At 31.5% G+C, this 27,889-nt stretch overlaps 1 protein-coding gene across 1 annotated transcript in view; it reads left to right on the top strand.

Moving 5' to 3' along the window:
* The window catches only part of dtn (transmembrane protein 132C dtn), a 452,990-nt gene that overhangs the window by 316,679 nt on the left and 108,422 nt on the right, over window positions 1–27,889 (top strand). The window contains exon 2 of the mRNA XM_075364725.1: window positions 7,495–7,805. Within this exon, the coding sequence (XP_075220840.1) occupies window positions 7,495–7,805 (311 nt within the window). The remainder of the gene's footprint in view (window positions 1–7,494; window positions 7,806–27,889) is intronic.

The following is a 27,889-nucleotide window of genomic DNA, read 5'->3' as shown; positions in this document are numbered from 1 at the left end:
TAAATCATTATTTTGACATTGAGAAAAAAGTTATACAATTAAAAAAATTAAAATTATGTTCTTGATTGTGCAATACTAAAAAAAATGACTCGTATAGTTTGAGTAACATATTTTTTTTGGCTCCACCTTTATTAGAATTAGTGGTATTATTATTTTTTTTAGGAATCGTTATATTTTAATATACTGCTCGTTATTTACGATTAGAACTTTCAGTGCCCGCTATTTCTGCAAACTAATAGGTTTAAACACATTAATAAATATTGGCTTAATTGCTAACAGCACTAGTTTGAGCATGCGCATTTGTTACTGAACGCCCACATGTCACTCTGAATTCACACTCTACAGTATATACAGTAATAACAAAAATAGACTATAAACCTATAAAATAATTCATTACTGAAAAAACTTAATATACCTTTACTCTGTGATCATTATAAAAACAATAACATTTGTTTAAGCAAGTTTCTAAACACAAATATAGAAATTTAATATCAGGTTATCTAAAAAGTATTAAGCCTTTGAATGCCAAAATTAAGAATACATTTATTGTTACTGGAAAGTAATATTATGAGACCACATATGCACCATTTTTTGCATGACCTTCTGCCATTTTTCTGGCAACACTATAATCCCGTTGCTATAAAACTTCTGTGGTTTTTGGTCAAAAAATTGTGACGCGTGGTTTTTACAGGCTTCTTTTGAAACTAACTTAACACCATTCAGGGAGTTCTGCAGAGACCGAAACAAGTAATAGTTTGACGGTACCAGGTCTGGACTACACGGTGGATATATTAAAACCTCCCAGTCAAGTTCTCTCAATTTTTGATGGGTCGTTAAAGATGTACAACGCGGTTTGGCGTTGTCAGCGTGGTATGCGACACCCTTTTTTTACCAGTTCAGGCCGTTTCTTTTGAATAGCTAGGTGCGATCCCGCTAATTGTTGACAGTACAAGTCTGAATCTAAATAAGAGTTCAATGCAATAAGTACTTCAAGACATATTTGAGGGAAGATCTCAACAGATCAAATTAGGAGAAGAAATGAGTTCTCAAGGTAATGTTAAATACGGTATTCCACAGGGTTCTGTATTTTTTTTTTGTTGTTTTACGTCGGAAGTGGGAAAATTTGCCTAAACCAAACGCCCAGTATCCCGTACAAACTGAGTGTGTGGGGTCACTAAAAATCCACTCCCTCACGCAACGTGATGCTGGAATTGCCGCCGACGATGGCATAACCTCAGCACCACGCGCGTCACAGGCACACCTCACATTCATACAAATATTTATACCTCTCATTTACAAATATATATATGCACTATACACATAAATCCTTACAGTGATGCCGACCCCAGACGGCAAGGCCGCGTTCCCCGGGAGCCATCGATGACGACAATGCAAGGACAACCCCGCCATCCGCCCCCGAAAGCTGGCGCCCCGTCACCGTCCCCATCCGACATCTTCACTGTCCTCCACGTGTTCTTCTTCAATTAAGTTTTGCTGAAGTACTCCTCGGAACCATTGATCACACATGTTCTAGCCCTTACCGGAAGACAGCATCATCTGCATGACACCCTCCGGTGAGTCCAAATCTTCCCGAGGTTTCTCCTCCAGCCACCTTGGGCAGTCAAAAAATTCATGTCTTACGGAATCCACCGCACCCCAGTATTGGCAGCTCTCCGTCTGTCTTCTTCGAATTTTACGGAGGTAGACCCCAAACGACCCGTGACCCGACAGTCACTGAGCCGTCCAAAAGTCCACCTCCAGGGTTCTGTACTTGGAAATATTTTATTTATTATATATATAAATGATTTTTGTGGTGCAAAATTTAACGGTAGAGTGAAAACATTGCAGATGACAGCTTTAGGTTATGGAGCTGAAAGTGTATACAAAATGACGAAAAATATTGAAGAAGACCTTATCAGAATTAGGTGGCGGTTAATCAAAAACGGCTTAACTTTAAATGTAATGAAGACAAATAATATATTTTTTTAATTAAAATGTCTGGCAGAAATGTTATACGGCATAAAATATCACAATTTAAACCGTAGTGTTGTTTTTGTCTTCAGTCATTTGACTGGTTTGATGCAGCTCTCCAAGATTCCCTATTTAGTGCTAGTCGTTTCATTTCAGTATACCCTCTACATCCTACATCCCTAACAATTTGTTTTACATATTCCAAACGTGGCCTGCCTACACAATTTTTCCCTTCTACCTGTCCTTCCAAAATTAAAGCGACTATTCCAGGGTGCCTTAGTATGTGGCCTATAAGTCTGTCTCTTCTTTTAACTATATTTTTCCAAATGCTTCTTTCTTCATCTATTTGCCGCAATACCTCCTCATTTGTCACTTTATCCACCCATCTGATTTTTAACCGTAGTACAAACATAAATTGTACATGCCAAATTATACCGCTAGTAAATACGGTTAAGTATCTGGGAGTAATTTTAGATGTGAATCTGTCTTGGAAGGAACATATAAATAAAACAAAAAAAGAGATCGGGTTAAGAAAGAATTCATGTACAACAAAGTTATGCAAAGTTAGTTTAAGATATTGTATCACTCCTTGATAGAATGGAAATTAACGTACGGTATATAACTTGTCGGGGAAGTTTGTATTCTAATATAAAGGCATTATTGATAAAAGAAAAACATGTCATTAGAATAATTTCAAATAAAAATAGATTTAGCGAATCCTTTCCGCTTTTTAAAAAACTTAATATATCGCTCTTAAGATATTTGTATGTTTTTAGAATCCTAAAAATCTTTTATAAAAGATGTAATATGTGTAGAGTAACGCACACATATGTCAAAAGTAATTTAAGTAGGAAGGATAAATTTGTGTTACCTTTGCCAAAATTGAAACTGTATAGACATTTTCATTCATTTGTGGCTCCGAAGGTGTAAAATTTGTTATTTGATAATATAAGGGAATCAAGAAACTTTAGAGAAGACAATTAATTATCTGTTATTTGTACGGTTGCTAGAAATCGATGAGATTGAAAAGTTATTATTTTAATCAGATTACTGAAGAAATTTTTAAAAGAAATTACTATTTTAGAATTACAAGATTTATAGATTGTAGTTATTATTTTAAGTTGCTGGGGGTGTATCTCAGAATTTTTCTTTGATTTTATAAAAGATTCTTGTGTTGGTAACCCTCGACACGGATTTATCTGAACACGGTGCCTATATCTTCATACAAGTTACACATTGCATATTAAATTATAGAAATTGCTTTATTGAATTTTCTTTTTATTGTTATTATAAATAAAATATGTAATTGTGTGTGAAAATAATGAACGAATAAAATAAATCAGATATTGGAGGCCATGGAATGCCACCATTTCTCGAAATTATACGGTTGGCAAACGATTGGCGTACAGTAGCCATCGATATTCGTGCTATGAGTGATGTCGATTCATCTTGTTGAAATCAAGCGTTGTCAATAATTTTTGGCTATATCTGTAGATTTTGCGCAAAGTTTTTCAGCGATCTGAAGTGACTGCACTCGTTTTAAAAAAAAATAAGGGCCTATTATACGATGATACAGCTCACCGCACGGTAACCGGGTTGCTGTGTAGCGGGTTCTGGTGTAGCCGTGTAACATTCTCTTGCGTCCAGAAACAAAATTTTTTTTATTAAAAAAACCGATTTAATTACTAATATGAAAATCCGGAAATCTATAGTACGACTTTAATTTTTCGGTACTTATATTTACGTTGATTCCTTCTTCGTGATGCGGTAGGGTACATTTAATTTTATTACGTAGTAGCTTGTCAAAGTAGGATATGTTGTCAGTATACTGTACGGTGTTGGAAATTTTTAATTACATTTGCTCCATTTCTAATGACGGGTCGATGAATGACATAGCATTGATATATCCGCCCCTTTACAGTTAACATTACCTTTACGTTTACTGAAAGTTCGAGATTAAATGTTATCCGTTATCACCTTGTAAGTTGTGGAGTAATCAGTGGGATGTGACGTAACTAAATGCATCTTTGATGTTACTGGAGCATTCGTTGTTATTAGCGACTGTATATAAATTTGCGTGGCATCTAGGTGTGAGGCGAAGTAAAAGCACGCTGTTTGAAAGTTTACTTTAGTATCATTGTATAAATATTATTCTCTCCGTACCTTCTAGAGAGTGTTTAGAGCGTGCACGTCAAAATTAAATAAAGCACAGCTCTATTTACTCTTGTTTCAGTATTTCTTAATGCAAGTTAAATATTAATCGATGTATATAATTATATAATTAGTATATAAATTATTCTATTACTAAAACTTCATTCCTTTTATCTTACGAGCGTACACGTACTGTTTCTTGTGTAGAAGATAACATAAATCGAATTATAAGAAGATTAATTTATTGCGGGGTATTTTTGATGTTTTGCCTTCACATTCCATACGCCACAAACTGTTGACTCGGTTATAAACAAATAATATAAAATTTTACTACAACAGCAGCCAAAATTACTAATACTTAGAAACTCGTTTGCTTAATATTTAATTAGTTTATCCGAATTAAAAAAAAACTACAGTCGAAATGTTTTTTTAACGTAGTTATTTGTTACCATCTAGCAGCAGTGATTCACTCGTTTCAAACCTATGAATATTAATCGCAAAAAAATGTTTTTTAAAGTTTACTTTAACAATATATCAAAGGAAAAATATCGCTTCGGTTAAAATTTGCAAAAGATTTTTATATTTCTCGACATTTTAAGATCATAAAGCGCAAAACTGCTAAAACGTTTGCTTATAAAATGCTATGTATACGCATTCATGTATATAATTTTTTTACCTATATTTGGCTTTTTATCTCAAGGACCGTTTAAAAATACAAACATAAAATTTTGGTATGTTGATTATGTATTAAAGGGATTATAATAATTTTGTAAAAAAAGGTAGATAGTGGAAAGATCTACTGGCGATGTGTTATACTTTCAAACGGGGTTGGTATTTCATATCATATTTAACTCAAACATTTTTTTGGTTGATTGAAAAATACATATGATTATATTGTATATTATTTTAAATACAAAGGAAACAATTTAGATTCAACTGATCTCAATGAGCTTCTTTTTTTTAAACATGTAACACATAACCTTGTAGTGAATTATAAAATACATGTTTGGATACGATATGGACCATTCCGAATGCACGATAGTTAAACTCATCCACTCCATTTTTAAATTGGGTGTTGGCAATTACTAAATTATACTTTGTGCAAAACTCTATAAGTCTGTCCCCTCTTTCATCCATTTTGCCCAGCCCGTATTCACCTACTATATTTCCTTCCTCGCCTTTTCCAATACTTGCATTCCAATCTCCAACTATTATTAAATTTTCATCTCCTTTTACGTGTTTAATTGCTTCATCAATCTCTTCGTATACACACTCTACCTCATCATTATCACGGGTGCTTGTAGGCATATAGACGTTAACAATCGTTATCGGTTTAGGTTTTGATTTTATCCTTATTACAATGATTCTATCGCTATGCGTTTTGAAATATTCTACTCTCTTCCCTATCTTCTTGTTCATGATGAAACCTACTCCTGCCTGCCCATTATTTGAAGCTGAGTTTATTATTCTAAAATCACCTGACCAAAAGTCGCCTTCCTCTTCCCACCGAACCTCATTAATTCCTACTACATCCAAATTTATCCTATCCATTTCTCTTTTTAAATTTTCCAGCCTACCAACTTTTTTTAAACTTCTAACATTCCACGCTCCGACTCGTAGAATGTTATTTTTTAATTTTCTGGTGACCCCCCTCCTTAGTAGTCCCCACCCAGAGATCCGAACGGGGGACTAGTTTACCTCCGGAATATTTTACCAAGGAAGGCGCCTCCATCATTGCTATATGAAACTGCAGAGAGGCACATTTTCTTGGAAAAAAAGCAGCTGTAGTTTTCCATTGCTTTCAGCTGTGTAGTACTCAGAGGACTGAGTGATGTTGAAATGGCCGTTTAAGTCATTGTGACTCACGCCCCTAACAACTACTGAAAGAGCTGCTGGCCCTCTTTCAGGAATCATTCCATAGTCTGGCTCTCAACAGTTACCTCTCCGATATGGTTGCACCTTCGGTCCAGCTACTCTGTATCACTGAGCACTCAAGCCCCCTCACCAACGGCAAGGTCCATGATTCATAGAGGAGGGTATTATTATTATAAAAATAAATCAATCGTACTTCACTCCAGGGATTTTTTTTACCTTCTTGACAACCTTAGATATCAGTATAAACACAAGGAAACAGCAACATATAAACGGATTTGTGAATACAAACCTTCGTATTTTTTTTTTCAATTAAATAAATTGTGCCGTTTGCTAAAAAAAGGCTTCATGAAGGTTTCCTTCGGTAATTTTTACTTCCCTGGCATCACAGCTCTAGAGGTAATCTCAAGTAGGAAAGTATGGTAATCAGTCAAAAAATGGGGGTATGGATTTTTTGCATTTCTAGAGCCGTGATGCAGGGACTCAAAAAAACAAAAAAAAAGTGGGGATAATTTTCGTACGTGTGTTGTGTTTGAAAATGACAACAATAAATTGTTTGACAATTTATTGGTAAAATTTTAGGGTGAATATCTCCATAGGTGGGGGCAGTTAGTTTTTCAAAATTTTTCAAACATAACCCACTTTATATTAAGCTAAGTAAATGCGTGCAGGCTTATTTTATACATTTTTTTTTTATTTTTCCCCCAAATTTTCCCTTCCACAAAAATCGGAAAAACTATATTTTTAATTATTGAAAATATTTTAACCAATTTCTTTTTTCTCTTCCTAAACATAGTAGTTTTGCAAATGACCACAAAAAAATAATTTAGGGTCAATATAGGGGATCGATAAAAAATATAGATGTTTAAAAAAATTGTTATACATTTGTTTGGTTTATTTAATATTATTAAAAGTTTAAATAATAAACTTCATCTTAATTCGCCCCATAAATAAAAATGATGATGAAAAAATTAAATGAAAATAATGATAAAATTTCGTCATAATTCACCTCCACCTCAAAAAAGAAAAAGAAATGTTAGGTAACTTTTTATTGGTTGTACATTTTTTTAGTGGAATTTTTATTAGCTTCTTCCATTTAACATAGTAAACGTAAAAAATCAAAGAACTTTCTTGGAACGTGAATGAGCAGGAAAAATAAAAAAATACCAATTTTTGAATTTTTAACATTTTTTTTGTTTATGTCATCATATAATAATAATAATTTTACAATAAAACTTCATCATAAATTCCTCTCACTCCAAAAATAAAATCAGGAAACTTTTTTCATATATAATTATTTTTCCACTATATAAGAATTTAACCAATGGCAGGAATGTATTACAATTTTGTTGCCAGATTTTCTTTTTATTAATGAATTAGATACCGAATGTTTTGCTTTCTAACGATTCTAATAATAATGTTTCCTTAGTTCAGCACACTTTAGACAATCTTCTGTCGTACTGTTAAAATACACAGATTTATTTTTATTTTTTGTTACAGGTGTGGCAGGCACAGTTGAAGTTCACTTTGAGAATAAAGACGGTGGATTCTTTTTAAAACATACCGCACGCCAACATTATCCAGTAGTCGCCGATTTAGGGGCGTTACCGGGCGGTGCTGGAACAACAGGAAGAGAATCGGCTGCAGGTGGTGGAACTCTACTCAGTGTGGATAGATTTACTGTCTTTCAAACATCTCAACCTATGTCTGTCAGGGCTACGTACGGTCCGTTTTCGACTAAACAGACCGTTCCTGCTAGATACATTGTGCCCGATCCATCGCCGATAAATAACACCAGTCTTCTTAGCGAAGTAAGCTCATTTAAAATTTAAAAAGTACAAATAATTTTGATTTTTTTAAAATGCTGTATTTGTAAAATTAAGATTTATTTTCGACGGTAGGCTGGAATTAAGGATGTGGAAAAACCAAGGTTCAGTACGTATTTCAGGTGGTTGTGAAGTAGTGTAGCGCGCTTGTGTGTGTGTGTGTTTGTGCGTATTTGCGTACGTGAACGCATACATATACACACATATACATAAAATAAGTATTTAATAACATTATTAAAACTGTAACTTTTCCAGTTAATGTGTTTTAATTAATTTTTACTTGCTTTTCTTTAACTCGCAATGTCTGTTTTCATGTTTGTCCTCAAATCTTGCATCCTTAATTTAACATACTTCCCGACATTGCCGATTGATGACATTTTTCACAGTATAAAGCAAGTTTTTAAAAATTGTGAAAAATGTTATTAATATTATTATTTTTGTTATCGGTTACTCTCAATTCCTGTCTGTTATGTACCATTGTAATTTATGGTCCTGTAGCATGTACATCCTAAATCCTTTTATTTCAGTTATTTTTTGCTTGTAATCTTTGTGTACGTTGAGGTTTAGTACTCTTTACTGCTAGAATGCAAGTTCTAAAAAATTATATTATATGAAGGTCTACGGGTGAGGTAAACAAGTACGTAACGTTCTACTAATATTATTTCTATTATAAAATCAATCGACTTTTGATTAACGACGTACGCACAGCACTACAGTTATAATCTTTTAGTAATAGCTAACACTACAAAAAGCAGCTCTAGTACAAAGCATTACTAATACAATCGTCTTCACCTTTTACAATATCGACGTACTGAAATTTCTTCCAGTCTTTTTAAAACTTAGATTCGGCCACTATTCTTCCTTTTTCAAACCAAGGAAAGATTCATAACTTGTCATATATTCTATTGTAAGTTTTTTATGACACAAGTTTTCCTGTTTTATTTTTTTTTAATATTTTATTTTATTGAAATACATTGAAAATAAGAAACTGGCTTTAGTCTACTGAAATCACAATAACCGAGCAGTTGTAGCAAGGCTTTTGCGGAGGGGTGTAGATGTGGACGGCCTGCAAGTAGAGGAAAAAGTGCCTTGCTAAAACGGCTCTGCTGCACATGCTTATTGTACAAGCACCATGTAGATAACAGAGTTAGCACAGAAGTTGGTGTAACCCACTATATTACACTAACAATGTACTTGCGATGTATGTCTTCACTTTCGTAACATTAACCGTGCGTTTGGTCTAGAATCACAGAACCTAAACCAGGAAAAAAGGTATCAACAAGATAAGGTAAAGAGTGGATATTGATGAAAATCCACTCAAAGGAAGAAATACTGGAATAGACAAACAGAATTTGTATTATGTTAAACCCATTAATTCACTGTTTCGAATAGCCCGTCTCACTCCGGCGAAAAATCAAACGACTATACCACTCAGTTTATTTCTAACTCATTAACTCGCAGAATTTCCTCACCGTATTGATATCACCTTTTGATAAATATTTCATCTGGTATCCAGTTTGAAATTGTAGTATCCCCCATCTCTATCCGTAATTAGATTATCCGTAGTTATTCTCCTTCAAATTGGACACCGGTTGAAGAAATTTTTGTCTTTATTTAGCGTAAAATAACCAAAGATTTACCCAAAAATAATGAAATAAAAGTATAACGAAAACATCTTTTCGTAGTATTAGATTGCATTTAAATATGAATCTATACGCTCAAAACTTTGATTTTTATAATCATCAAGCAATTTACCTTAAAAAATACTTCTAAAACTTTCTAATAGTTAACAGATGGATAGTTCTCACTGCAAAAAATTTAAAAAAACCAGCATCAACAAAACTTTGAATAAATAAAACAAAGATTCATTCGAAATTATATTTTGATTAATTGTAGAGATATTCTGGAATGCTTTACATATCTTGTACAACTTTCTTCATTCGAGACCTACTGGCAGCTGCATCGCTTGTTAATGAATATACTTGTAGCTCGTTATATTTATGAATCGTCGACTGGAGCGTATTGTTAATAATAAATCAAAATAAAAAAGGTATGACTGAGTGACATTATCCAAGAGCCGTTAATATTAAAATCTAACTAGTTCGGCTGAGCATCCAACTATCAATTCCCCATCTATAAATGTATTAAATATACACCATTCAAAATACTAGATTATAACTGGATACTAAATTACCAATCTTGTGAACTCAATTTGCATAGTAATGATAAATTTTGCTTAAAAATGAAAAGAATTTTTTCATGTAAAAGTATTTCATCAAATTTTAACTGAAAAAAACTCGCAACCAGCATTTAGTTTAATATTAACAAAATTAATATTCTTTGAAGTTTTACATTCAATTTAGATATACTATGAGAATCCACTTCGTAAAAATTATTCATAGTGTTTTCTCAAACTAAAAAGTAACTGAAAATAGTCCTAAAAATTATTTGAATTTTATCTGATTATATATTAAAAAATAGAAACAACCTACACCCATATCAGTTTGAAAATAAAACACCCTTTCGAAAGAATAATAACGAATTGCACTAAAAAAAAATCTTATTATTAAATAGTTGCAAATTTTATTCAAGCTGAAAAAAAGCCGAAATTAAATAATTTCATCATCAGAAATAGATTATTTTAAATTGCTACGTTGCATCAGAATATTAAACTCAGCCCGTAACTCCGGTTATCAAAATCATCTCGTAATGTGCCAGAAAATTTATAGAATATATATGTGTATTAAGTTGAATATTTTCTAATTCTAAATTAAACTAAGGTAGACAGCCAACATCAAAATCAGTCTGAATAAATAAAATATAATTAGAACATTTTGTCGACTTCCGTGGTGAAGTGGTAGAACCCCCCCCCCTCTCACTCTCTCTCAATCTCTCTCTCTCTGCCTTTCATCCGGAAGGTTCTGGGTTCGAATTCCGTTCAGGTGATTTTTTCATATAACATAAAATTCATCCTTCAAAAGTAAAACTGTAATCGGAAGGTTAGCCTGTACTTGCTAAAATACTGAGTGAGCAACTTAAAATCCCGCTACAGACTAAACGCAGTCGAACATATGACATTTTATGAATGAATTGAAACCGTAAATTGAAATAGATTTTGTATTTTCATCAATAAAGTTGACATATTTACCATATTTTTACAAAAGATTGCCCCGCACAGCGAACCCACAATTTTATTTGGAGAAACAAACAAATCTTTGTTTTTCAATGCCCTTTAAAACGGTTTAACATAACTTTACCCTTTAATTTAAAACTTTTGAGTTGAGACCCCCCCCCCCACAATGGATTTCTTTAAGAGCTTGGGATATGGTGGTCTCAACCAAAAAAATAAATCGTTTCGAGATAGGAGCTCGTTAAATAACAGGAGTTCGTTAAATTTAAGTTTTCTGTGTTTAACTATTGAAAAGTTATTTAAGAGTTGGCATACTTTTATTAACATCTGTATATATTTATACAAACAAAAAACTGTTCAGTTTTGTCAAAGTAAAATAAATAATCGATACAATATTTAATATCTAGTTGTAATTTCACTAATTAATTATAAAGTAAAAGATCAAAACGACTAACACCAATATGTCGATAAGGATATAAATAAAGCCACAATTACTAATATTAAATTACACATGAACATCGACCAACTTTTCTGTACATTTGATTTAAAAAAAAACATCTTACAAGATCATTAAAATGAGAAATAATTGTGTCATTGTTATACGTCCGTTTATTCACAAACTCCAATTAAAAATGTAAAACCTATCAACATATCTGTTTGGAAAAAACAAACAAAAAATCTTGTAATCCGATTCTTAACCTTGATGTTCTTTTTCTTATTTCGTACTTTGATTATGGTTTTATTTCACAATAGCTTTGAAATGAAAAAAACTACAAATGCTTTACAATTTCTGTAATTTTTAATTCTCTGATTTCAATTAATAACAGCTGGTATTATTAACATTCGTATAAATAATAACAACGTATTTTTATCGCTATTTGTTCTTGATACAGGTATAGATAAGTCGAAATGATCTTAGGATTAAAAAAAACTTTTTAAATTTAATCACGTGGGCAAGATGTTACTTTTTTTTAATTCTATGTTTTGGAACTTGAAACTTTAATCAAATTATTAGGAATTTTTTTCAGTTAGGTTTCACTTTTTCGGTTCATTTCGAGATAGTTTTGTATAGTGTAGATGAGTGAGTCAGTGGTATAATCTAGCGCCTTACAATAATGTTTTATTTTTTGAAAGGGATAATATATTTAAAACTTGAGAAAATTCTGCTGAAATAAAGAAAAAAAACTTCATACAAACATACATCCGAAAACGCTGTATTATTGAGTTATGACTAACGAAAATTTTCGCCCGGATTTTAGTTCCCACGGTGAAATCAGTACTGAACTTTTTAAGGCGATATATTAGGGATTTAAAAGCTTAATAGTTTCTTACATTTATTGACCTGAAAATCGAGTAAAATAGGTACCAGAATTGTATCTCCCCTAATTTTCATGATATCTAACGTTATACAGAAAAGATTGGTAACGAAAAACACGTTTTTTTTTTAGATTCGAAGAACAATAACTTTGTTAAATGACTAATAGACGGGTAAATTCTATTATCAAACTTGTAAAGTTTTTATAATAAGAAGAAGGAATAAGTATAGGAGGACGAAAAATAAATTGCGATAAGTTTTCTAATTTTAGCCGATGGCACACACGCGCTCCAAAGAATGGTTGTAGCCCAGGAGGAAGGAAGAAAAGAATGCGGAATGAAAATAAATATAGGAAAAACTAAAGAAATAAAAACAAACAACAGAGGATTTAAAGGTAAGAACAGGTGAAGGAAGAACAAAAAAAGTCACAGATTACAGATAATTGGGGACTATGGTGACAGAGGACTGGAAGATCGCGATGAAAATAAAAGGAAAGCTATGGCAAAGGAAGCTTAAAAGAGGAAATTACCGTGCAGTAAAATTTTGGACTTAAGAGTTATAGAAGAGATTAGCCAAATGCTAACCTCTGTGGTGTGTTTTGTTACATGGAAGTAAAGCACGTGAAAGAGGGAGAGGAACTGGATTGAGGCTTGGATGTGGAGAAAGTAAGATGGTCGGAGGATACAGGCAGGAATGAGTAAGTAATGAACAGAAATTAAAGAAAAAAGAGCATTTATGCGGGAAGTGCATAAAAGAAAATGAAACTGGTTAGGACATGCGGTTACAAGAAGTGGAATCTTAATACCTGCATTGGAAGGGTCACCTGAAGGAGAAAGGAAGCCTGGCAGAACACCATATGATGATAATAATAAATGCTTCGAAGGAATTTATTTAGATTTCTACGGTCAATTTTTTATTTTACTGTTTTATTTTGAATTAATGGCTGTTCGAACGATTATTTAGAATTTTTCCTATATTTTTTTTTCGTTTTGAAGTCAAATTAAAAGATGTTTCAGCAGTTGTGATTATGTGTAAGTAGTTTACATTCAGGTGCAATTTATCCCTACGAAAGATGTTTATTTATGAAAATGGGTTATGTACGTTCGTTATTTAAATTTGTTAAGTTAAAATTAGAAATAGAAACCTTAATTAATTAATTTTTTTTTTTTTCAGTGTATTAAGACAGTTTTTTATCTGTCAGATAATTCTCGCCTTTAAATATGAATTATATAGACCGATATTTAATAAATTAAAAATGTTTACTTATTCATTTGTTTATATTTATGAATATCCAAACGTTGATAAAAATGGAATATTCACTTAAAAAAAAATTTAGATGTCTACCACATTTAGATCACGAAACAGAACTATTTTCGTGCGACTCGAGAAGACAATATTTCGGTTTACAAGAAAGGGTATTTTTATGCTTCCGTAGCCATTTTTATACATTATTGTACCATTTAAAAAATCTTCCTATCAATTTATCGAAAATAGAAACTAAAGTTTATTTTTTTATGAATAATTTTAATTTTCGATGAATTTTTCAATAATATTCAATAAAAAAATCTGAATTTTCTGTTTCTGTTCAACTCTTACATAAATATGTGTTGAATTAATTTTCATTAACGCTTTGTGAATTATGATGTATTTTGTAGTATTTTTGATTTTATTTCTTTAGTATTTTTATGTACTGACCTTAATACTATTTCATGTTTTTTTGTTTATTTTAAATGATTAAGATGGACTTAATTATGTTTTATGTTTTATAATCAGTTATGTATTCTGTAATGCTACTCTGATTAATGATTTGTCATGGTAAAATAATCAACTGTTGAGGCATTTCCTTTTATTTATTCATAGAATAGCGCCCCTACTTATTCCAGACATAATCTGTACGGTTTTCAGTTTAAGTGTGTCACCACCAGATTAGAATATCCGAAATGTAAGAGCTACAAAAAATTTAAATGGAGATCTTCAATGAATTTTTCCATAGTATTAAAAAATACAGTACTGGCATTTTATAATTCTCTCCACTTTTTCAGTTTGGTGACGAACTTTATTACATTCCTAGCTTCATAGCTGTAGAGCTACGCTACAAGAACGAAAGTCTGATAACCGGTCAAAAATGCATTTCTTGATATTTCATGAGCCAGGGAGGTCAAAAACAAAAAAAAAATGTGGGGGTAATATTCGTACGTGTGTTGGCGTATTTAAAGCTTAATAACTTTTGACTGGATAAACCGATTTTGATGAAATTTTGTAGAGACCTTGTGGTAATTTTGTGGAGTAATTTGCTGGTAAACGTTTGGGGTCAATATCTTCAGTGGGTGGGGGTTGACAGTTTCTTTGGGATCAATCTTCTCAAACTTTTGCCGACATAGTCCTCTTTATATTAAGCTCAGTACATGCGTACATACTTATCTAACCGTTAAAATAAAATTTTGCCCCCAAATTCTCCCATTCTCCAAAAATCGAAAAGCTACCTCTCTTTTATTGAATATTCTTAACTTTTAAATAATTAAATTTAATTATTAAATAATTTTTATTTAGTATTCTTTTATTGAATATAGTATTTAAACGAATCTTTTTTTTATGTCTTCGTAGATATGGTAGGAGTGCAAGCGACAAAAAAAAAATATACTTTGGGGCAATATTCGGGTGGAGAGCCGATTAAAGTTTAAAAATATCGATTTATTTAATTTTTCAAAATCTTTTTAAGATAAAAAGTTATTTTTTTAATCTTTTTAAGATAAAAGTTAATAATTAACTTTTAGAGATAATATTATAATAAAATTTCATCATAATTCACCCCCACCCACAAAAAATAAATCTTAGGTAACTTTTTATTAGTTGTACAATTTTTAGTGGAATTTTTTTAGTTTCTTCCATTTACATAATAAAGGAACAATTTCTTGGGAGGTGATTTCGGAGTTGGGGAGCAGAAAAAATAATCCAATTTTTTTTTTAACTTTTTAAATATTTTTTGGTTTTTTTAAAATATATAATGATAATTGTACAATAAAACTTCATCAGTACCCTCATCCCAAAAACATAATCTCGGTAACGTTTTCAGATATTATTTTCCCACTATTTAAGAATAAATAATTAATGCCAGGAATATATTACAACTTTGTTTTTAGATTTAAAAAAAAAATAAAAACCCATTATTTTTTTATCAGTTTTCGATAGAAAACATAATTATGGACTTTTTATTCTTGAATATTTTATTCTAGGTTCAACTGTTCAAGATCAAAAACAAACAAACAAATTTAATCGAACATCGATTGGCAGCAAGTAGCGATAAAGTTGCAAAATACTTATTCGGTACTCAAGAAGAAATACCATATGACTTGGCGAAAAAAACCGAAGGTATACATGTAGATGACGACAATTTGATACAAATGAAACGAAATTTTAAATGAGGACAATGACACTCATAAACTGCCAATGGAAAATTCTTATGCGTTAAATATTTGATTGAATTTTTATATGTCATTGTATTTCTGCAGACGAAGGAACATCTCCGCTATCTTTTTGTATAGCCAAAAACATTCGTCTTATGGGAAAATAGGACTTGTCAAATTTTCGTGGAAGGTAGACAAATTTTTTTTCTAAAATTAAAATTATGTGATAAAAAATTATTAGTCATATTTTAATATTTGTTAAAAGCAATAATTTATTTTCATTAGTTGCACGAAAAATCAATATTCGTCAATATTGTTTTTTTTTTTTTAACTCCGGGACCATCGTTAAGTATTGCTTCAGTAGATGAAATGAATGACAATTTTTGTACCGTGTGGAAATTCCTTGCCTGACCGGGATTCGAACCCGTTGCCACAAGATGAAAGGCCGAGACGCTACCACTCGCGCCACGGAGGCGCGAAAAAAAGTGTTATATTAAAAATAAACCATTAATAACCATTAATAAACCAGTAATAACGGAAGCGTAAGATTTTAAAGCATACACTTGGGTTGAAAGTATACGTGTACGTTCACAGGTCTAACTGGAGATCAGGCGTTTTTCTTCAACGGTTCCAATTTAGAGAAAAAAACCCAAAATTAAAACAAATCTTAAAATTTCTTTTACCGTAAGAAAATTTCATTAAGAATATAAATTAATGTAGAAAAAATAATTTGGTTGCCTTATCAAAAAATTGAAGTGAATTTAAAAATGCTAATACTTAACTTTTAATGTACACGAAAATATAAGTGGTCTCCTTTTTAAAGATGTTTTTGGCTCTTAGATTTTCAGAGATATTAATGGTGACATATTCCCCGCCCAAATTCAAGCATTTGTCGTATCGTGACTCCAATTGTCTATTTTTTCTTCAAAGAACGGTGCCGCCAAAGTACCCAACTATTCGTTGGCTCCATCCATGAGTACATCATTGGTTTTGAAGTGTTAAGAATCCAGCCAATTCTTCAGTCTTGTGAAGAGATAAAATCAGATGGTGCCAAATCAGGGCTGTAAGGAGGATGGCAAAAAAACTGGCACTTAAACTTGTTTTGTACTAGCCTTAGTGCTAGCTGCGATAAGAGACCGCACATTGTCATACAAAGAAACGATCTCTTTCGTCAGCATCCCTCGCTGTATATTCTGTATCGTTTTCCTAACTTTTGTCGACGTTTCCCGATTATTTTACAATAAATTTTTAAATTATTGTTACGATTAAAATTTTTACGATTATTGTGGTATCCGGCTTCATAAATTCTGCAAACAAAATTTCTTTACGGTTCTGAAACACGATGGCCATAATTTTTTCTTCGAATTGGTTTGTTTGAATTTTTTGGGCTTGTTCAGCATGTGTGTATGTATTTATTGCTGTAATTGTTTTTTTTTCTCATTATCGATTATCCAAATCCATATTTCACCTCCAGTAACAATACTACTAGGAAATTCACTTCCTTCATTCTGGTATCGTTGAAGAAAAGTCAATACCCACCCCATTCTTTTCGATTAATTTGCATCTGTAAGTCGTTTCTGTACCTCATACCGAACCCCCAACACAGTACTTACTAAAATCCAATTTATAATAATTCCGTAAAGAGTGGAGTTTAAAATTTAAAAAAAAAATTACCAAGTTCAGTAATTTTTAAATGGCGATTATCGCGAACGACGTGTTCAGTTTTTTGGACACGTTCAACGCTCGCAATGGAATACGAGTGTTGAACCCCTTCCTTCCTCGTCGTGCTCGGTTCACCCTTTCCTGAATTCCCTGCACCATTCTCTCACAGCCATCACTTATTACATTATTATCATAAACTACTCACAGCCGACGGTGGATCTCGGATGCTAATGTCCTTTCTGGTTGCAAAATATCTCTATATTTCACCACGTATTATTCGAGTAGTACAAAACGAAATGGCAACTGATTGTATGTTCGACGATATTTAAGCTTAGCTGATGTCTTATGCGTTTGAGCTATGGTTCTTAGAAACCGGTTTGTTTGTAACGTCCGACCGGAGGTTAATTTATAAGTAGCCTGTATTATCCACCGAACAAAATAAATGATTTATTTATATGACATCAGACTAGATCTACATCTAGTAACAACTTAATGAATAGAATTTTTTTTCTTCCGCTTGTTATGAATGTAGATTTTTAAATCTACATTTGTTAAGAATGTAGTTTTTTAAATCTCACAATTAGAATGAATAAAAGTTTCCAAGTTAATTTTAATTTTTTACTTTCTAGGCGAATATTGCTAGAATAGATATAAAATTAAAAAGGGGAGATGTAGTTTGCGCAATTTTTAATTTTTGAATTTGTATAGTAGCAAAAATTTGAAGTTTAGTTAGATAAATGAAATTATTTAAAATTCTAAAGTTTTAAGTAATTCTGGAATTACTCAACGTTATTTCTAAACAGTTTTTAGTGAAAAGTAAGGTAATCATTTAAAAAATGATGTATCAGGGTTTTTTTGCAATTCTTTACCTTTTAGGGTTCAACTAGTTCACCTAGACCAAAAATAAAACACATATATGTACGTACTTGTGTTACACTGCTTTTCGTCTTATATCTCAGGATTTACCCTACTAATTTTCTTCAAATTTGGCTCAAATATTTCTTCAAATGGGACATTGATCATTTTTTTTTTTCAAAATTCATTAAGTGGGTAGGTAGAAATCACGAAAAAACCAATTTCGATTTTCTTGAGAGGCATTTTAGAGAAAATTTATTAAAGCAATTTTGTTGTTACCTACAATGCAAATATAAATAATAATCCAATTTTTTTTTCCAAAAAATCAACTCTCACCTTTTAAAATTGTAGTATATGTTTTTTTTGTTATTTTGGTCTGTCTCCCTTCGGTTTAAATGTTTTTTCAAATAAATTTAAAAAGTTTACTTGAGATGTGATGCAAAAACTATTTACAGATAAAACTGAGTACCTCCAGAACGACTTAAACTTTGGAATTTTAAATATCTTTATAAATCAGTTTCACCTTAATAAACTTCAATTTTCTACGATTACTACACAAAGTCAAAAATTAAAAATAGCGAAAACTGCATCTCCCCCTTCTAATTTTAATGCCGTCAATGTCCCATGCTTAAAAATCTTTTAAGGATTTTTATTTTTTCTTACTTACTGCAGTTTTTTTTCTTACTTTTAATACTGCATGTTTTTTAAGATAAAAACGTTCGTGGATTAAGGAGGATTAAATCGAATTCAAGTTTGTACTAACATTTTTATCTTTTTGGAATTTTAGTCTAAATACTACATAATTAAGTTATTAATATTTTAAAACGCTGTTGATTTGGAATAAAAATTTGTAAAGTGAAAGCGGGGAAAGTTATGCAATCTTTTGCCTGCTTTTTTTGAGGAAATTGATTTAATTAGGTCTCCACTAGATAGTATTATAAGATTACGTGTAATATATATTTTTACAATCTAGTGTAATCTTTGAATTTTTTTTAACCTGTTAAAAGGAATAATGTGAGTTTGGCATAAAAATTGAGAAAATGTTTTTAGTTGTTATTGCTTATTTAGTTACATTGAGGGAAAATACAATATGATATAGTTAGTTATTTTCCTTATTTACTTCACGAGTATAATATGATGTTATTTTATAAGTGGAGATCAGACAACCCGTAGGTGGACTACATCTAGAGCTTTATTACAGTACTTTAAAACATGCTTCAACTATTCAAACTAACATGAACATTTTAAATGAAGAGCCAACCTACGTTATTGAAATAAATTGAAAAACTACATTGCTCTACAAAAACCGTATACAAAAGATTTTATTTAAAATCTAAACCTAGATTTTTTCGCTGGGGTATTATAATAATAATAAATAGAAGTAAAAGAAACAAATAATTGTTATCCGGCTAAAATTCACTTATTTTTAGAGTTTAGCAAATTAAATATTCATCATTTAATATTCTCGTACGTTTTTTAATTTAATTTTTTTTTATTTTAGTAATTTTAAAAAATATTTTATTTATGTATATTTCTGTAGTATTAATAAAGATAATTGCTTAGTCAAAATAGCCATCTAGGTTTAGATTTTAATTTTTTTTTCTGTAAACTATTTTGGGAGCATAATCTTCTTTTCCAAAATATGAAAATCGCTTATCTTTCATTTTCCGCTCAGGATCAGAAAATTTAATATTAATTTTATTTTATGTTCATTTTGAGGGGAAATTTCCGTATAATTTCTTATCAGATGCTGTCTGTTACATTATGTTTAAATTAATAAAAGTAAGTTATACGAAGATCGTTCAATAACTGATAAACATAATTTTTGTTTCCTAACATGCGATACATGATTTTAATCTGTTTTTTGATGCTGAAAACGAATATGAACTCAGAATCTTTCTATCACCCACCATTTTTAACAAAATTTTAAATTTTAATTAAAGGATTTTTTTTTAATTTTTCAACGTATAGTTAGTATTTTAAGCTCCTGTATTGTATTTTGTTAGCTCATTTTTTATTGATTACCATTTTTAATATAATTTGTAAGCTATACTAGACAAAGAATTAAATCATATCATAGTCACATATTGTGACATCATATCTAACACTGAAGAGTGAGCCTTCGTGGACAAGATTAAACATGTCTGTGCAGATCAAAACATGTAGCTGAAAACACTGCGTGTTGTTTGAATTAAGCATTGGATTTAGGAATAAATTAATTTTATTCAGTCTTATTCCCGTCTTAAGTTTGATAGTGCATTGTCATAATGCCTCGAAATTGTGTAAATGATGTGGATGCCTTTTTTTATGTATGTGGTGAGTTTACCGCAAAATGAAATAGAAAAAACATTACACCTTTAATGAAAAAAGCATATCATTTGTACTTTGAGTGTAAAATTGGTGATCAGGATAAGACGTGGGCTCCTCATATAGTATGCAATAATTGTTCTGTATATTTAAGAGGATGGCTGTTCTTGAAAAAATAAATTTTAAAAACATAGCTGGGATGAACGTGGTGATTTGAAAGTTATAGCTATTTTGTTAGGCATGCAGATAGGCTATACTAAGTACATGTTTTTTTTTTTTTTTGCGAATGGGACAGCCGAGCTAGGGATAAACATTATGTTACCAAATAATGAAAGAAACGAGATAAATTAACTCAAAACGGGAAAAATATTATTCATGAGCCCTTAGTTGAACCCAAAAAAATATTTTTACCCCCTTTCATATCAAACTAGGACCAATGAAAAATTGTGTAAAAGCGATGAAGGATAGTCCTGGAATTTTGTACATCAAGTAGAAATTTCTGAATGTAAGTGAAGGAAAAATTAAAGAAGGAATATTTATCGGTCCTCAAATAAGAGAGCTGGTCAAAGATGATTTATTTAAGTCGATGTTAAATAATATCGAAAGTTCAGCTTCGGCTTCATTTAAAGACCTTTGTAAAAATGTTCTCGCCAAACAATAATCCGACATTTACCACGATATTGTTAATCAACTTCTTACTTCATACAAAGCTATGGGATGTAATATGTCTTTGAAAATACATTTCCTCCAGTCACTTCTTGATTTTATCCGGACAACCTCGGAGACGTAAGTGACGAACACGGTGAACGTTTCCACCAAGACATTTCGGTGGTGGGAAGCCGCTATAAAGGGAAATGGAATACTAACATGCTAGCCAATTACTGTTAGACATTAATTTGGGATGTGCCTGAGGCTTTTTATAAAAGAAAAGCATCAGCGAAATCATTCTAACACAGTTATGGCCATGCAAAATTATAAATTTTACAGATTTTAAGTTTATTTTCCCTTAATGTTTTTTGAAACGTAATTTATTTAAAACTAAGGGTGATAGAAAAATTGTATTTACAGATCTGTAATGTACGAAAGAAAAACAATTCAAGAAATAGTATCACACTTAGAGAAACCTTAAATTTTTTTTTTCGTCTCAGTGTAATTAAACAAAAATGGCGACAGCGGAAAAAGTATGTAATAAAATAATTTGAGACTATTTGATATTCTAGTAGGCACCTCTAACATACAATATATCAGATATAAAAAAAATTCCATTATTGTAACCTCTTTTGGTTCTATTATAATCCCAGTTCCGCTTGGAAGGTATTCCGTGGAAAAACTGCCTGCTGTGATAAGATTTTTAGTTTTTCTGACATTGTAAAACCGGCTGAAATTCACTCACGGATCTATTAACACTTTATAACAGGGTAAAAGTGTATTAACACTTTTACAGGAGTAGATTAGGATAATTCCTTAAATTTTTTGTGCAAGTATGGCACTGTTTGTTCCATTAGTAAATAGCAGTGACGTGCGGGATGATCACCGAAGCTCGCCGTTACGTGGCGGCTACTGTACCTATCGACAATTTGAACCCACTTTTCGAAAAGTAAGACTTAATTTAAATAATATTGTTTATTCTTCTTAAATTTTATTATTATTTTATTATTTATTCGATTATTTTTCCAATACTCTCTTTTGTATTGCCTGGAGTCATTTATTTTCGTTTTCAATATTTATTTTCGTAAATGTTCTTGAAAAATTAGTTAAAATTTATCAGTTTTATTAAATTAATGATTAATTTTCATAAATTAGAGTAAAATTTTGTCAAGTTTTTGTTCTTTTTTTTAATTTAATTACTAAATTAACGAAATTAGTACAGAAATATGGTCTGAAAGAGTAAAACTGTTAAAACGAAAAAATGTACACTTTTTAAAAGTTAGCCAAAACAATGAAATACTATGAGCTCCATTGAAACTATAAAAAGTGACTACAGTTACAGTACTGTAGACTTAAGTTCAACGTAAAAAGTACACATTGCCAATAAGTACAACTGTACTAGAGATATAGTTCCTGTACGGTTACATTTTTGGAAACTTTTTCAAGAATAAAAATGTAATGTATATTTTTTTTTAATTGGAGATTTCCATTTAAAAAATTAAATTGGTCGCCATATTCAGGAAATGGTGTACATTTCAGACATTTCAATAGGATATTTTTAATGCACTCAAAAATCGAGGAAATTTTTCTATCTAAAGTACTTCGTAGATTTGTAAGTAAACTTTTTTTTAGCCTCTAGAACCACCGTTAGGTATTGTTTCAGGGGCTGATGAGATGAAATGGTAATTTTTTAGTGTGTGAAAATTCAATGCATAACCGGGATTCGAACCCGGGATAAAAGGCCGAGACGCTACTATTTGCGCCATGGAGGGCGGCAGCTTTCTAATCACTGATCTCTACATAACTGGACAGAAGATCCTTATGGCGTAAAATACAATTTAGTGTTCAATATTGAAGCATACTTTAGCGCCGCAGAATGAGTGGCTGGGAACTAAATGAAACCATTGTACGCTTGCGTGACTATAATCATGATAGTAGGGATGTTTATTTTACTCAAGTCAGAATACCAAAAGAACAGTCATTTTCGCAACACAAACAGAAATTAACGGATAGTTGTATAACATTTATATAGAGATCAGATGTATACTTATATAGAGACCAGTGTTCGAAATACAAATCAGAACACACTTCTACTGCATCGGTTTAAAACGTGGTTTTATCCCTACTCTTACACTTACCTCTGCGCACGCGCTGTTTCATTTTATTTAGTTCTAGCCACTCATTCGGTGGCGCTAGTTTTTACCAATTCCAATACATCCGATCCCCTATCCAGCTACATAGAGATCAGTGTTTCTAATTTACGAGACCACAGTGGTGGCACATTTAAAATGAACGCTTGTGTATATAATAGAGTCTCAGAAGGTGCTGGGCGAACTTAAAGAACTGATTCATGACATTAAAATAAACAAAGTATTTGATGTTGACAAATGCCCTATCTCGCTTCGGTTTTTCTCTGTCCGCCATTTTATGTTTTTATGAATAAAAATTTATATCTTAAAAACGGATTGAGACATTTTGATCAAATGTGATGTATATGTAACCGTCATCTTTTACGAAATAAATAAATTGAAAATTTTGCCTTTGAAAATTCCAAAATGGTAGCCGTTTAAATTTTTTAAATTATTAATAGTTCCGTAAATTCTACTCTTGTCGAATTATAATCTGTTAGATTAAATGTTAAACCTTTTAATTTTAACAGAATGACATCTCAATTGTTCAAATCAGTTGGTAAACAACCGAATTTATTATTACCCAAATTTAACTATTTTTTAAGATGATCTTTTTGTTATTTTAAGTATAACAGAAATAAAAAGTAAAAAATAAATAATAATATAGTTATACTGCTTTTTTATTTACCAATAAACGTAATCCTTATAAAAAAAAAAAAAAAACATGTTACAAGTGCTTGTACCATTCAATATACGAATACCAGCACATAACTTAAATTACAACTTTAATAGGAATAATTTAAGTTAGACTGAGTAAAAGGTTTTTGTGTCTTGAGAATTCCGTTAATGTCGGTCGTCGGAGATGCTCATAAATCTTATTTATGATGAACACAGACCCTTTCCTTATCGCTGTAGTAAGTAAAGTCAAAATTTTCTTAATCCTTCTCTTAACTCCTTTAACTTATTATCTCATGTTCCATGATACGTACAATCTGAGTAAAATTCTATCCATGAAAACTTATTTATGGTCTGCGTTCAGGGAAAAAAATGTTTTAAATGTGTTTAAGTTTTATAATTATGTCGTAATAAGTAAAGCGTATTTTTTTTTTTGAATTTATTATTAAAAATTACGAACTAGACTTAATGATTAAGTCAGTACAAGTTACAAAAACTTTTATGGAAACATTCTTTCAAAAAGGGCATAAATATATCAAATTATTTTACGGTAAGGTGATTATTGGTGTATAATTTTTAAAATTATTATAATCTCTAGAAGAAAAGATAAACTCTGGCTTTAGAATCACGTACATTAATATTTCTCCAATATTTTTTCCCACCTGTTTAAGAAATTTTGAACTTAAATTAAATATCTAATGATGTTAATCTTGAATACGTGATATCTCGTAAAACTTTGGTAAATAAAGCTTGGATAAATCCCGAAACGAAATTCTTGTGACAAAACTATCAGCTGTAGTCTATTGCAAGAAAATATATATCGAACATTTATTAATTAATTTCTTAATAGCTGTTATAGGCTAACGCCCATTTGTAGATGCTTAATTAGTGAATTTTTTAGCACTTGAAAAATACCAAGCCTGACCGGTATTTAAACTCGGGACCTCCAGATGAAAGGCAGAGATGCTACCACTCTACCACATACCTCTGGAGATTTGCCATTTTAACTACAATGTTAAAAAAGTTTACTACAAAGTTGTTATACTTTCCTTACAGTGGTTATTTATTCTTATACAGTTGTAAAATAATGATATATGAAAAAAGATTTCTTTTAGGAATGGGGGTAAATTATGATGAAATTTTATTGTAATATTATTATTACAAGTTTAAATAAACAAAAAAAATGTTTAATTTTTAAAAAATCGGTATTTTAAGGCTTTGGTTGGCTTTCCCACCACCAATATTGTCCCCAAAGTATTTTTTTTGAGTTACTTCCACAACTGCTATGATTAGGAAGACGTACAAAAATTCGGTTAAAAACTATGCAATAAAATAGATAGGTTTTTTCAATTTTTGGGGAGGGGGAGAATTTGAAGGGAAATCTTTTTTAAAATGGTAAGATAAGAATTTACGCAAGAACTGAGCTTAATACAGAGTCGGTTTATGTTTGAAAAATTTGATAAAATTGACCCCAAAGAAATTATCTACTCTACCCCTGGAGATATTGACTCCAAACAAACAAATTGCCCCAAACCAACAAATTGGTGTGTGAGAAAAGTAATGAGACTGGTAACACTGCAAGCGATCTGGCAGTGCTGTGTCTAACGGTCTGTGCTAGACCGCTTTGTTCATCCCTTCCACATGCTCAGTACGAATTTCAACTCCGTTCAGCCAACACATTATTTTTGACAGCGCCATCAGTGTTTTTCAAGTTGTGTTTTTTCAAGTGTGTGTGCCATCAAGTTGTGTTTTTGTTATGTGTTACGAAAATGGAGCATCGGAATTTAGAGCAACGTTGTGCAATCACGTTTTGTGTTAAACTTGGGGAATCCGCGAGTGTGACCTTTGACAAGTTGAAACAGGCCTATGGGGAACATTGCTTATGAAGATCATAAGTTTGTGGAAGGCCGAGAACACGTTGAAGATCAACCTCGCTCAGGGAGACCTTCAACTTCAAAATCTGACGAAAACGTTGAGCATGTGAGGGTTCTTGTGAGATCAGACCGTCGTTAAACAATAAAGATGATGAGTGAACGGTTAAATTTAAACACTTTCACCGTACATCAAATTTTGACAGACTATTTGGACATCCGAAAGGTTTGTGCGAAATCGGTGCCGAAAAACCTCACAACGGAACAGAAGGACAATCGAAGAAACGTGTGTGTTGATCTTCTTGAGAGGATTGACAATGACCAAGAATTCTTCAATCGTGTGATCACAGGTGATGAATCCTGGATATTTGAGTACGATCCTGAAACAAAGTGGCAAAGCGAAGAGTGGCACACTCCGTCATCTCCTCGACCGAAAAAATGTCGAATGAGCAAATCAAAGATCAAAACCATACCGATTTGCTTTTTTGACAGTAGGGGTATCGTGCATAAAGAATTTGTTCCTCCAGGACAAACTGTCAACCAAGTGTTTTATACAAAGGCGTCCTTGAAAGACTCAGGAAAAGAGTGATTCGCGTGAGACCAGACATTCCAGACAAGTGGATGCTTCATCATGACAATGCCCCGTGTTACTCGGCCATTTCCATCACGGAATTTTTTATCTCAAAACGCATTCCTACGGTTCCTCAATCCCCCTATTTACCTGATTTGAGTCCCTGTGACTTTTCCTTTTCCCGAAATCGAAACATGTTTTAAAAGTACGTCATTTTGGAACTCGGGAGAACATTCAAAAGACTGTCCGGTTAAAAGCCCTACCAGTTGAAGCCTTCCAGCGCTGCTACCAGGAGTGGGAACAACGACTCCGCCGGTGTATAGCTGGCCAAGGGAACTACTTTGAAGGGGATAATATTATTGTTTGAAAAAAATAAAAACTTTGGTAAGTAAAAAGTCAGTCTCAATACTTTTCTCACACATCTCATACATAAGAGACTCTTCCATATTTCACCAATATCGGTTTATCCAGTAAAAAGTTATTAAGCATCAAAACACACTAACACATGTACGTACGTATGAATATTACCCCCATATTTTTTTAAATATTTTGCGGTCCCTGGATCATGAAACGTAGAGAAATGCAGAAAACACATAGCCCATATTTTGATTGATTACCATACTTTCCTTCTCACAGAATAGCTCTAGAGCTATGATGCCAGGAAATTAAAGTGTAATAACTTTTATAAAAATAAAATTTCAAAAGGCTAGAATCTGTGTTAAAACGCAGATATTCAACATAGGATATTTTTTTAACGACGTATTTTTTGAATTCTGTTTGATGTATTCTGGAGAATTAAGAAATTTTCAAGTAAAGAAATGCGAATTTTGCCTTTAATCTAATTTGTGAAAATTTTAACCTAATGCACCATTGGTGTGGCATTTATTATTTAAATTAATTATTATTATTAAATTATTATAATAATAATTATAACTATCATTATTTAAATATTATATAAATTATTAGTTTACATAATATTGAATGAGTATTTAAATAAATTTATGTAAAATTGATCTGTGTTGGATAGAATAAAGCTAGACGCTAAAGTATGGCCCAATGAAAAGAAAATGAGATGCTTAGCAGTAATTCTTAGCAATAACAAAATAGTTAAAAAATTAATTTATGACCGAGAAAAGTTGTTTCATGGTCGCACAAAATAATGTGCTAAAACTAAAAGTTTTAAGTGTAGATTCCTCATTTATAGTGTGCGAAAGAATGGGAAATCTGATAAAAATACTCAGTTTTGTAAATCGATGCTTCTTTAGTATAGGGTTAACTAAAAACTATTCAAAAAAATTGCGAGATCAGATGATCGTATAATTTTACCTATTAACTGAAAGCTATATTTTTATTGAATTAAATACGGTATATATTAGTTTACTGAAAACTGTATCTTATATTTTAGAAAAACATATTTTACGTAAAACATATGTAACTGTGTGGGTTACAATCTTTTACTTTTAATTTAGAAAACATACAGAAAATGCACAGTATTTATTCAG

The sequence above is a fragment of the Lycorma delicatula genome, chromosome 4 (genome assembly GCF_047948215.1).
Source record: "Lycorma delicatula isolate Av1 chromosome 4, ASM4794821v1, whole genome shotgun sequence".
NCBI lineage: Eukaryota > Metazoa > Arthropoda > Insecta > Hemiptera > Fulgoridae > Lycorma > Lycorma delicatula.
The sequence above is the reverse complement of the archived record's forward strand: the minus strand, read 5'-3'. Positions and strand labels throughout refer to the sequence as shown.